This window comes from Oxyura jamaicensis, chromosome 2, assembly GCF_011077185.1.
Source record: "Oxyura jamaicensis isolate SHBP4307 breed ruddy duck chromosome 2, BPBGC_Ojam_1.0, whole genome shotgun sequence".
NCBI classification, from domain to species: Eukaryota; Metazoa; Chordata; class Aves; order Anseriformes; family Anatidae; genus Oxyura; species Oxyura jamaicensis.
The window spans coordinates 6,654,741-6,668,036 of NC_048894.1; the positions used below are offsets into that span (position 1 = coordinate 6,654,741).

A 13,296-nucleotide genomic window follows, 5' to 3' on the forward strand; every position below is an offset into this window, starting at 1 on the left:
TTTTTTTTTTTTTTTTCTGAGAGCCGTGTTTGTTTTTCTGGGAAGGCAGCGCATCCCGCATTTACGACACTTCTCGCTCCCTCACATATTTCCAGCAGGAATGTTTAAACAGGAAGCTCCGCTCTCAAACACGGCTCCTTTCGCTGCACCCTCCCCATCCCTTCTACCAAATCTGTGCCCGTGCCATGGGGACGTTATCCCAACCCCTACCTTCGCCCCAATACAAACCCAGGCTGCCCTGGCGAGAGCCGAGCGGTTGGGTTTTACTCACTTTTCCTGAGTACTGAGACATTTTCTGCTGGCTGCTTTCCAAGACCAAAAAAGGGGAAGCCAAACCAAAACCACGGAGCCGTCGGCCACCCCGCTATATAGCAGCGGGGGCAGCCGGGGCTGCTGTCGCGAGGGCTTTGGGACAAAGCAGCAGGAGCCGGGGCTTTGCGCGGCCGTGCTTAGTAGGCAGAACTGGTGGTACCGGGGCCTGCTGAGCGCAGGGTTTTGATTTCGGGCAGACGATTTAACAAAAGATCTGCTTGGCAGGGCTTCGGTTAATTAGCGGTGTGCATTTACTGCTCCTTTTTGAAGAATTTATTTTTTTTTAATTTTATTCTTATACAGAGCAGACAACAAGAAAATAAGGAGAATGAAGCCACTTGACACGTGGCTGTTTCTTTACCAGATGGCTGTTGCTTTTTCCCACAGTATTTCCCCACTACTGATGTGTGGCAGATCTCCTTGGAAGACTCCTTACGTTGCACTCTATCCATCAGAGAAATGGTTTCTTGGTCGACCTTCCAGCTCCGTTAAATGGCATCTCTGAACACCACGGGCCTCATCTCCTCCGAAACACAGTGGCTAGACTCACAAGCTCACTCGTGTTCCTCATGATCATTGTTTTTATGAATGTTTCCATCTTTCTGCACCAAGACACATATCTAAGGCAGGATTAGAGGGATTTTTAAGCAATACCATTGACCATAAATTAATATTTCCCAAAGAACTGCAATTATGTCTTTGCCACAGTGGATGCTCAGCATCTGGCACCTCAGACACCATCTCAGAGCCCAGGCAGCCCAGAGGCTGTGGGGTCTCCTCCTTGGAGAGCTCCAAAGCCGCCTGGCCATGGGCCTGGGCACCCTGCTCTGGGTGGCCCTGCTGGGGCAGGGGCTGGGCCCAAGGGACCCTGAGGTGCTGCCAGCCTCTCCAGGCTGTGATTCTGATTGAAACCAGCCTCACAGTTCTCTCTTCTGTGCTCTGAGAGCATCCATAGACTTTAACTGACTTCTCAGGATGGAAAGGCCCAGCCCACAAACCCCACGGGTGGATGCTTTGAATCATTCCCCAAAATTCCCTTCCTGGTGGGTTGCTCCCACCCCTCCGCGTGCCTGCAGCCTCGTCCCTCAGAGCACCTCCCTCCCTCCCCGCCAGCCTCGTTAAATGCTTCATTTTAAGATTACAGACCATTTGCGAAGAAAGGAGGTGATTATTAAGGATTAATCACGCGCCGCCCTTTCAATTAAGATGTAAAAGTTAAAGAGCGTGTGTGCTGAGCTGGAGGACGCCAGTGGCTGGGGTGTGCAGGAGGAGGGAGGAGGCACACGTGTGTTGGGGAACGGAGAGCATCCTTTGGCCAGCCCAAGCAAACCTGCCTCTCTGCCACAGGAAAGGGGGCAGGAAAGCTGCTCGCATTTCCATGTCCAGGAAATAACGGAGAAATGGCTAATTAATATAGAAACAAAACCCACAAAAATGTGCCCTTATCAAAATGTTTGCAGCTGTTTCCATCAGCTCTCCGGTGAGCAGAGAGGAAGACCGACCACATTCACTGCAGACCACCCCCCAAAATAACCACGAAAGCAAACTAACCATGAAGCTGGGTTTCCCCTGGCCCTGTCTCACGGTGGGATTTTCCCTGTGTCTCCTAAGGTGTGAGCTGTAATTAAATCTGCAGGGACTGGACTTCCCGAGACTCCAGCCCAGCTGTTAAATTTGTTATAAGCTGTCCAACAGGTTGGGAAGCTATTTAAGGAGACAGAAAGAGGGTGCGACTGCTTTATTTCACATTTCTTTGAGAAAGATTAAAGACGTGACAAAAATAAGGAGCTATTAAAATAAAAGAAAAAAAAAAGGAAAAAATGGAAAAAAAAAAAAAAAAGAAAACTAAAAAACTCAAAATCCTAACTCTTGAAAAAAAAAAAAAAAAAAAGAAAAAAAAAAAAAAAAAAAACGTATTATTTTGTAAAGGACAAAAAGGCTACAGCCCCTAGAAGCCTTCTGGGACATGATGCTGGGTCAGACCTCACCATCCAGAGGTGCCTGGTTGCAGGATCATATCACAGAACCACAGCCTGGTGAGGCCGGCAGCACCTCGGGGTCCCTCGGGCCCAGCCCCTGCCCCAGCAGGGCCACCCAGAGCAGGGTGCCCAGGCCCATGGCCAGGCGGCTTTTGGAGCTCTCCAAGGAGGAGACCCCACAGCCTCTGGGCAGCCTGGGCCAGGGCTCTGCCACCCACATCCAACTGCAGTGTTGGGCTGATGCCCATACTGCTGCAGATGAGACCCAGAGCTTATGTTTTAGGCAGCAACATGGCATTGCAGAAGCACAGGCCCAGCCAGTCTGTCCCATGTGTCACAGCCCATGGCTCCGTTTTCCCCTTATTCCCAGTTTTGGCCTAAAGGTTGTGTCTGCAGCCTTGGAGGTGACATTTTCTTCCAGGTGCCCGAAAGTGCTGAACTGGCTGGATACCCACTGGCATCCAGGACATGTCCTCCTAGTTGGTCTCTCCCAACGGAGAGGCACAGGACTCCCTGCATGAGGCCCAAGGGCTCGTGAAGCCCCCACGGCTGTGCTGGGGACACCGGACTTGATGCCATGGGACACTGTTGGTGCCAGCTGCTCACAAAAGTTCACCAAGAAACTCAAAGAAAAATCCCTTGTGGTTATCACAGAGCCCCCTCCCTGATGCTGAAGGCCCTTTGGCCGGTGGCTGGCTGTGGACTTGGGGACACATTGCCAGACGTTGGCCCTCTTCTCACTGTCCCCTCTAGGCCAACATCGTTGACATGACAGGACACTGGGCTGATGGACAGCTTCTCTGACCCCACCTGGGGCCTGAGCAGGATCTGCTGCCCAAGGAGTGCTGTTTTACCACAGAAGTAGATGTGGCCGTGCTACCAGCCCACACACAACCACCCAGGACCATCTCCCCAGTGGTCCCGCTCTCATCCCCATGTCCCACCTCAGGACTTGTGAGCACAGGACCAGGCCATGAGCATGGCAGAAACAAGCCCAGGCCAGGCAGTGCCCCAAATGTGGCCATGACCCACCACCACCTGCTCTGACAGGGTGTTTTATGGGCTTTATGGGGGGATTTTTCTGTGCTGTTCAGCAGACACTGATGGTCCCACAAAAATCTGCTGCATTACGTGGCGCTGACAGGATCCTGCTGGAATACCTGAGGTAAGGTGGGGAGAAGCCAAACTTGCTCCTCCCCTGACAAAGAGATTTCCTCAAGAGAGCGGGGTGTGACTCCTGGAGGCAAAGCTTTAGGAGTGACCCAGCAATCGCTAACAGGAATGTTTATTGGCACAGGATTAGCGTTACGCCGTCCTGTGCTCAGAGGCACCTCATATGGGCAGTGCGACTCCATACAAATAATAATTAGGTGAGCAACAGCCAAGTTGCCTCGCACCCTCTGAAAGGGCAACGCTCTGGCTTCTGGAAGAGCTTTGGGTATTTGCAAAGCAGTGTAAGACCAGGCCCTGTACATTTCTGTGTCTTAGTGCTTTCAAAAGGCCATCTAGCTTCAAAACTCACAGATGTCTTCACATACCTCAGTACTTCTAGCTGATTAGATAGGGCTTCATCAGCTACACAGCCACTGCTCTACGCGTGGTCTTCATTGCAGATGCACCAAGACATAACCTCTGCAATGTCTCTGCCAAGGGGTGGCTCTCCCCTGACACAGAATCACAGAATGGTTTGGGATGGAAGGGACCTTAAAGACCATCTCGTTCCAACCCCCTGCCATGGGCAGGGACACCTCCCACCAGCCCAGGTTACTCCTGGTGATCTATGACGTGTCCATGCCACACCCCGTGTCACCACATGAGTACAGGCTTCAAAAACCTCCTAACGCCTGTTCAAACTCCGTAACAGAATCATGGCTCAGACCTGGCCAGCTTCCCACTGTGAAAAACAGCCCCATGCCTCACAGCTAGGACCTGTTGGTCAGATTAAGCCAAATATTTTGTAGCTGCATTTCAGAAATGGATACTGGAAAAATAAGCAAAAGCTTATAGTCAGTAAGACTCTGGGATCAGTATTAGTGTAGCTCACTGCACATCTCAGCAAGCAGGACCACAAAATTGAGTGGACCAAGCTGGGACTTGGATCCTATTTTGGATAGCCATCAGGAAGTCCTGTGTTTTTGGTAAAATCCTTTCAGTTTCTATTTCGTTTCAGTAGGGAACATGACATAGCAGAAGCAGCTGGGCCGCTGAGGACACCGAGCACCGGGCCCAGCTCAGCCACGGCTCCTTCGTGCCCGTGTGTGAAGGACATCTGCCGCAGTGCCCTGCCTCCCCCAGCTGTGAAGGGGGAGTCATTTTGACCTTATTAGATGAGGTTGTGAAGATTAGTCAGCCTTAGCAACATGCTCTGAAGATGAGCCGTACTGATTACATAAGGACTAATTAGATCCTGTTGATTTCTCCTTCTCGGGAGGCCGCAGCACAGCGGCGCTAATTAGCGACCTAAGCTCAGCAAGCCTGGGTGGATCAGTGCCCGTAACACCAGCACAGAGCGGCAGCACAGCTTCTGTAGCAGCAACTGTGTAAGACTGCACATTTCTTTTAAAAAGGTGAAGGCACACAGTAAGGTAACAGCATCGGCTGCCCTTTCCACTTCTGGCTGCGGCCTGTCTCATGCTTGGAGAAGCGAGCTGGCTGCAGCAGCAAGGTAACTGAGGGGAGTGATGCCTGACCTGCTCGCTTGGTGCCAGGGTCCAAGTTCGGGTGTAGGAACTTCTCTGTTGAAAGAAGCTAGAAAATGGAAAGCCTGAATTCTTCACTTCTTTCAATGTTACAATAACTTCTTATGCAAAGTCCAGTTTCAGTCCATGATGCTCTGCCCTTGGCTGGGCAAAAATGTATGGCTGTTTAGCTCAGCTAACACACAGCTCCTGCAGGCCCCAGGGAGTCGTAAACCCACTTTCACAGCTTTCTTCTTCTCCAGGGAAAAAACAGTGGGTGCTCACCCCCCCTCTGCAGAAGGCGGGAAGAAACATGAGGCACGACACTGCACAGCTCCAAGGCAGACCAACTTGAAGCATCCCCCGCTGCAAAGCCAATCAGGCAGGGCCGAAGTTCACCCTTGCGTGGAAGCAGTGAAAAATCAGTGTTATGTAGCCACCTTCTGCCTGCAGTCCATCCTCCAGCCACTGAAGAGCACCAGTCCCAAGGGTTTTGTGGTCCTCAGCACCCTCAAGCACTGTCTTCATGCAGCAAAGCACGGAGTTGGACAGGAGTATGAGTAAGGCAGGAGCCATTACCAGAACCAATTTAAGTCCCCTCACGTCAGAGGGAATTTAACCTGACTTACTGCAGTTAGAATTTGCTCATTTCCTCCTCAGAAAAAGGATCTTTGCACATCCATCTTCACCAATGACCATCCCTGAAGAATAAGGCTGGGCCCCACTAAGTGTGTACCAAACTTATACTAGCCCAGGCCAGAGAAGTTGTCGTTGCCTTTGTGATTTACCTTTTAACTCGTACACCATTTATTACAGTCCTCAGCAGGATCAGGGCAGCTGCCAGACAAGGCCGAATGAATTCGAGGCAGGCAGCAGTTTGTTAAACACCATTCCTTGCTTCCATACACAACACAGGGCTTCCAAGATTGCCCGTCCCCTTTCACCAGTGCAAGGAAGCAAGAAGCTGCCCACAGTCCTTACTGCTAGAAGGTGCCATCCTGAGAAGTCACCTGAAATCTCCAGATCCCCCAGTGCAAGTGGTTCACACTGATCACATCTGACTACATTAAAACACATCTGACTACACATCTGATTTCATTAAAACTGCAAGACTATTGCATATGGCTGTTCTTTAGACCTTGTTAGCGGAGGAAAGGATTGGGCAAGTAGAATAATTTCCATTTCTTACTGCATGGGCCAGCCATAGGACAAAGAAAACAATCTATGTTGGATGCATTGCTTTCAGCTATTACATAAAATGACTTCTTCGAAGTTCTCTTTGCAAATAATCCAGAGAACCTGCATCTACATTTGATCTCCCGTGAAAAGTTTCACCACCGAACGCAGGGCCTTCATTATCTCAAGACTATCAAGTCGCACATTTCCTCATCCACACCCTTTAAGGCTTTACGTGTGCTAGCTGCTAAGGCTTTAATGCAGCAACTTTTCAGGCTTTAGAGATTACGAGTACATGTGGGCTTTTTTTTTTTTTTTTAAATTACTTTATGGAGTGTTTGAGGTGTCTGGTACTCTAACTTCCACCTTTTGATGCCTACATAAGTGACAAGTCAGATACCAAACTTGCCTATTTCAAGCCATATATACATATATATCAATAATCAAGGGAATTTGTAACTCCCCTGATACTGTGTCCCAAACATAATGCCAAAGGCACTGCCTGTGCAAGAAATTGTCTCAGGATCAGGCAATGCAGGATGATACAAAACAGACGCAGGTTGACTCTGAGTTCCACTGAAGACAATTTTCTGAATCCTCTACAACTTCATTACCAGGAAAACTGCCCTGGTTCTGGGTTCTTGCAAAGGAAACCTGCTGCACAGCCCTAGATGAGCCTGGTTCTGAAATGAAAGCATGTGTTGCTGTCCCTGAATGAGAACACTGATGGTGCTGAACCTCTGTGATCTGCCATGTACAATACACATTCAACTCCTGTAAGGGTATGAAAATGAGCTTTCAGAAACCTTGGAAATCTTTTTTTTTTTGGTCCAGGAAGCCAGTTAATCTCACATGTGGAGTTTAGACAATTTACTCAATAGTATGAGGGAACCGCTGTACAATAAACAGAGAGATGAGACTTTCTCCCTTTGCATCATTTTAAACAGAATGAAATGCAAAAGCTACCTCTGGTTACAAAAATATTGCAAGTTTCCCTTCTGTTTTATTCCTGCCAGGAATCGAAAGTTTTCAATGGACACAGAAATGCATGAGAAAACATTTCCTTTAATAAAACATTCCCTTAAATCAGCATCTTCTTCTATACAAAGTAGGTCAACTGCACATTTTTTTAAATACATAGTTGAATTAGTTTGTTTCCAGACTTAAGGTTTTAAGGCTTGTTAAGCCCTGAGTCCAAAAGCCCAGCAAAAGCTCGCAAGTGGTTAGGCGAAGCAGTCCAGAGCTGCAGTGGGACTGACATAGTGAAAGGCCAGGTGCCGGGAGACCACCCACCTCTCTGGATGCACAGGTATAGAAATGCACGATAAACAACTCACATCAATTGGTTCAAGACGTGCAATTTATTTTAAGTGACATTTTTGTTTTCCTTAGCAAGTCTACACATGTAACCTGGATAAATCCACTCCATCCTGAAAGTGCTCCTAGTTACAAGGCGACGGGAGCAGTCTGCAGTGCAGGTGCGTACTGGCCTGTTCCTTGGGACAGCTGCGTGCCCTTTCCTCCACAGCTCTTACAGTTACACAAAGGAACAGAACAGCGTAGGTTGGCTGCCAAAATCCAAGTCTTCCCTTCCACATCAGACCAAGGTGTCCCTTGCATCTCCTTTCCATCAATGGGCACAAAATACAGCTGAGCTATTTGGCCACCCTGGAGTTTTAGTAGCAAAAAAAATAATGGTTGGGATTGCCTAAGCAACAGTCAATCCATTGGTTCCAAGGATCCCACACTTCCTCTTAAGGCCAGTAGGTGAACATTTTTCATAAAAGCAAGCTGACATGGGGCAACTAACAAAAAAATTATGAACAGAACATTAAGGTTTGCAGCTATTTTATTTACAAGTATACATTTAACACAAAGAAACACTGATATCCAAGCCTAGTTAATAGTAGTGTAACAATATGCATCCTTTTTGATGATTATTCTAACCAACAAACTACACTGAAAAATTAATGCCAGTAAAATTCTTGGTCATAATATTAAGAAATACAATATATAAATTGAAAATATGATTGCTTAAAATTTGAAAATGGAAGTGAAGCCATTTGCACAGGAGTCAGAGTTTAACATAATCTGAAGGGAAAGGCTCCAAACCAACTGTTTATCTTTCAGGTTAACAGAAGAAAAAAATAAAAATAAAATTAAAAAAAAAGAAGCATAGTTTATCCTTAAAGATAATGGGCAGTTTTGCTTCTTCAGGTAGAATGTATTCCCAGTGTTTTCAGATTTTGCAGTGGAATTACATTACTGAGCATGAAGACTTCCCTTGTGAAGCTGCCCCATCAATTTTTTCTGCCTCCAAAATTATCCTCTTAAAAACATCAACGGCAGTCTGCAAAGAGAGAGAACAAGATTAGTAGGTAAGAGGAAACTACCAGACGCTTAAAAAAAATCTTAGTGGTTTCACTGGCTACACCGACAGATAAATGCATGTCCAAAGCACATTCCCAAATCAGAGGGAAAATAGAGTAATTTCAATTCCGAACACAAGCTTTTGGAATAGCATAAAACCCTTCTCCACAACAATCCTCAACTATTTTCTCAATCACTGCAGAGAGAAAGTTTAAATTGAGCCATGCTCAAAAGAGGGCTAATAAAATATAAAGCAGACTTATAGTTAAGTATTTAAATAATAAATTTACTCTGAATGACTGACAGCATTGAAGATTCTGATGCTTTGCTTCTCCAGAGAAGCAACCAATTCATTTCCCCCACGTAATCTTTAAGATTCCAAGTAACTACAGAACGAGGCAGATTTTTCAGCTCGAAGCACTGACTCTGCACACCCTCGTACAGGGTTACCTTAATATTCTTGATCTGTGAGAAGAGCCAAGTCCCTCCACACCACCGTGATGCTCTCATCTTATCAACAGTATTTGACATGGTGCAAGACGACAAAGGGAAACGCAAGGCAAACGAGCCGCTGTCTAACATTAACCACTATTCTTCAAGGAAGTCTTTCTGAGTACAAAGGGATTTTTATATTTTAAAGAGCCGGAACCAGAAGATAAGTATTGCTACCATGATCAGGCTCACACAAACACCCTGGTTTACACCATATGGAACAAAGGACTCTGCAGTCTCTCCGCAGACTGATGAAGCACACAGGCACCATCCATCCCTTTGCTCCCCTTCAGAGGGAAGCTAGCAAATACTCTTGGAGTAGGAGTCACCTTCTGTCAACAACTCCCCTTGATCCGGTCTATGCTGAGTCTCCTTCATCCACACTTAACACAGTCTGGTGAAAAAGGCTCTGCTGTTCTCAGGTAATGAAACAGTGCATGGGCTCCAAGGGGCAACGTGTCCCCAGTCGTGTGGATGCTAGGGAGTGCCAGGTAAAAATCTTTGGATGGAAAGCTAGAATGAAAATACATTTAATGGAATCAGAGAGACTAAGAAAGGATGCCAGAGCGTTGAGTGATTCAGGACATTCTATGGAAGAAGTTGCTTAAGTATAGGTATCTTGAAAACAAAACAAACGAACAAATAAGTACTGAAAGATGGGTATAGAAAGGTGCCTGGGACAGTATCATGAGTGCTACAGTAAATACCTTACACCGTCCATCTGGTCTTTCCAGGATGCCCTCAGTTTGAAGGCTTTCAAAACTGTATGCTAGCCTCCATCAGAAAATCCAGAAACTAAAGCTACAACAGACATCATCCCCCGAGACTGCCTACAAGTAATTTTAAGCAGAAATCCATGCAACAATCAGACACGCTGCTGAAGTCCTTTCCTTCACTATGGTACTTCCCAGCTGAAGATTCACTGTATGATCAGTACCTCAGCACACATCCCCAGTTTGGAATTGGTTCCTGATCATCCCATACATGCCATTTTAAGTTTCAAGCTTGTTGTTTTTAATCAGCATGCAGAAGAGCACCCTGTGATTTACAGCCATGTGTTCTGGCCTGACAGATGTTTTTCGGCCTCCACAGGATATAATTCTTAACTGGATCATTTCCAAATTAAGCCCATTGACTAAACTGGCTCCAAACCATCTTGAAACATTCTTAACAAGATTAGACTGAATTTTACAGTTTCCCGTATTAATATCACTTGTGCACAGTTTCATCTCTGGAACTATTTAAAATACCTGATCAGCTGGAAATAGATTATTCCTCCATAACGAGGTTTCTCTGCACTCCAAACAGAATCTAGCAGAAGTTCATTAGTCCACCACAGCACAACACATTTCCTGGGCAAATCAGACTCCAGGAAAGCCAAGGACAGGACTCCAGCTGCCATCAAACGGGTTCCAGTACCGAACAGTTTCCCTTAGTCAAAAACAGGTGCCGTACTGATTTACAAATACACTATGCCGACGTGTCGTTACTTACAGCCGACATTTTCAATGCTTTCATTTCATGCACAAGTTCTTGAAAACACCTCCTAAAAAAAACCCACAACTTATTCTGCACGTTCTTTGTCAAAGCCATGCTGTTTGAAGCACTGAGATGTAGGAGTTCACAGGGCTTGTTAATTCCTTTCCCAGAAAATACACATTCATTAATCACTGTCCTCCAGTTAACCCACAGCCCAAACACACTGGAGGATTTTAGAAGGAGCTTTTTAAACAATGCAGGAAACTGTTTTGCAACAAGGAATGAAGAACGTAGCCAGACTTCATATGCATCTGCCTCCATATGGTCCAATTACAGACCGCGGGTCACATCTAGCCTACAGAAAGCCATCTGGCTTCCTCCCTGGAGGAGACAGAGTGGATGTCAGCCCGGGCAACGCACGCTGCCTAGGGAGCTTAGCACCTTGCCGTGTGCAAGAGACACTTGCTCACTGCTCAACTGCTTCTGCAGGTGTGTGCCGTGGTATGTAAGGAGCAGACAGCCCAGGAGGTGAATTCTTGCTGCCCAAGTCAGGAACACGTTGCCAGGGGCCAGCATAGGAAGGTCCAAGCACCTAAAGCCAGCCACAGCTGCCAGCCTCAGCTCAGCCTTTGTTGGGCTGTGTTTTTCAAATACACACCAGTTCTGTTATTTTAAAGAGGAAATTCTCCACTGCTCGTGCTCCTAGTTGTTCTTGGCACAAAACTGGGCAAAGGAACTTGAACAATAGTGAGGTGAGGAAGATTTGTTTTCCTCCCCAGTCCTTTGCCAGCACAAGCACCCTCCCAGGTAACGTTCCAGATCCCTGAGGGGCGTGGGGAGGCTGAGATCCCACATCCCTCTAACACATACACAGAGCACTGCATCTTCTGAGCTTGAAGATGAAATTGCTTATTTTTGAAGAGTAATGTCCAAGCAGTTCATTTTTAAGAGAGCTTTTGCTGTCTTAATTTTTGCTACTTCCTTCCCCTTTCTCAAATAAGTCCACCTAATGAATTTTACGTAACTGGAGGAACACACTTGGATGCTTGTTACTCCCTGAGTTTATCCAGTAAAAGTTGACTTCCTGCTTCAACTGGGTTTAAGGACCAATTTGGATTCTGGTTGTATTTCAGAGCATTGCCATTTATTGTAGTGGGATTAAGAAGTACTACACCACGACTTTGGAGGACTAAGTAGGGAATTCCACTTTTTAGGCTCGAAGATCCTAAAGTTAGCCCAGCAGACACAACACAGCTCAACATAGCCAGTGCTTACTAAGCAGGTTGAGAAAATACAACAAGCACATTTAGGGTCCAGAGAAGAGATTTATTATCTGATGCTGGCTTTCAGCCCACAGCCCAACAGGACACGATCCACAAGCCTCATGTTGCTTACAAGATAGCTGATGCCCTCAAACACCTAACTTCAATGTGTGTTGTTTTATAGTATGCTTGCACTGAAAAAGTCCAAAATCCCTGCTTTGTAGGAAGCATTTACTCAATCTAGTTAATATTTTCCAGCCCGTAGCAGTAATTTGAAAGTCATCTTTGCCATCGAGTCCCAGAATTGCCTTCTCAAAGGCTAGGGATTTCCCCAGATGACTGAAATGTTGCTGATACTCAGACTCCTCTGACAGCCTTGCCAGGCCACTAGTCTCGAGGAGGTGATACAGAGCCTAAAATAGATTTGACCTGGGGAACTCTCGCCAGCCACTACCATTTATCTTCACGTCAGCTCAGATCTTTGTCTCTCCTGCTTTCCATTTATTCAAAGCCATGCCATTTCATGGATGTGCTATCTTTTGGCAATTCCTGGCAGAACAGGTACCGTTGGATTACGTTGATCTGCACAACTATTCTAATTGCCTAACACAGTATGGATAGGCTCCTAGAACTCCCACAGACGCTCCAGACAAGATTTTTTGGGGTGAAAGCAGGAAGAGAGATGAGTCAATGTTCTCCCACCCCCTTTAGGGGGCGAAAAACCTCTGCTATCAGAACTTGCAATAGGGATTATCTCCTCTGGTTTCAGCAGTTCCTTGCAAACAGAGCTGTCGTAAAGGACAGACCGTGTTGGCCAAACCTGAATGAGCCTCCAGTCTCTCTGCAGCAAGGAGGCCTGCTCTCCTCACTGCTGTGAAGAACCACGTACCAAACCAACTGCAGCCTGCACAGCAGATAGAGATTGTCCTTCTGCTCACATCCACCAAATACACGTTGATAGATTTCAGAGAGACAGAATTGACAGGTTCCCCCTCACCCAGGAAGGTCTGAGCTCTCTACTGAAGCTCCAGCCTAGTCCAGCTCACCCCTTTACACATCAGATGAGCTTTCTGTAAAGTAAAAACAACCTGACGCAGTTTTGGAAGGAGTTTAGACAATCTTCACAAGCAAGTTATGTTTGCTGTACCAAGGCAGGACAAAAAGATCTGGATGAACCTCCAAGAGCAAATCGCTGCCAAGTGATGTTGACTTAAGGTGAACATTCAGCACTAAAGCATGACAATAAGCCTTGTTACTAAACTCAAATCTTTTGCCTCCCCTGCCTCGCCCAAGCCAGAGACTGCTTCAGACTAGGAAGACATTCTCTGACAGAAGTCCATGTATGAGATGGTTTGATCTTGCTAAATTGGGATTTGGGGGGAAAAATACATGAGTTCAGCAGTGTCTGTGGTATAACTCATAGGAAAAGACATTGTCTCATTTTGCTACCTGCCTGTCTCCTTTTCCCCCTAGAACCTCACAGCTGTAGACTTTGTGCTTTGAAAGCAAAAGTATAATCAGCCACCTCCTTCAGCGACAAGCATTCCT

The 13,296-nt window shown here is 46.5% G+C and overlaps 1 protein-coding gene and 1 long non-coding RNA gene across 3 annotated transcripts in view; one reads left to right on the forward strand and one right to left on the reverse strand.

The window, feature by feature from the left end:
* The window catches only part of LOC118161871, a 19,945-nt gene extending 13,692 nt beyond the window's left edge, over positions 1 to 6,253 (forward strand). The window contains exon 3 of the long non-coding RNA XR_004748199.1: positions 6,243 to 6,253. This is a non-coding gene — a long non-coding RNA (uncharacterized LOC118161871). The remainder of the gene's footprint in view (positions 1 to 6,242) is intronic.
* A 1,230-nt stretch (positions 6,254 to 7,483) lies between these two features.
* RHEB (Ras homolog, mTORC1 binding) overlaps positions 7,484 to 13,296 on the reverse strand; it is a 40,236-nt gene continuing 34,423 nt past the window's right edge. For both annotated transcript variants that reach the window (XM_035319217.1, XM_035319216.1), the window contains one exon: positions 7,484 to 8,495. In XM_035319217.1, coding sequence (XP_035175108.1) covers positions 8,403 to 8,495 — 93 coding nt within the window. In that variant the 3' untranslated portion in view covers positions 7,484 to 8,402. The remainder of the gene's footprint in view (positions 8,496 to 13,296) is intronic.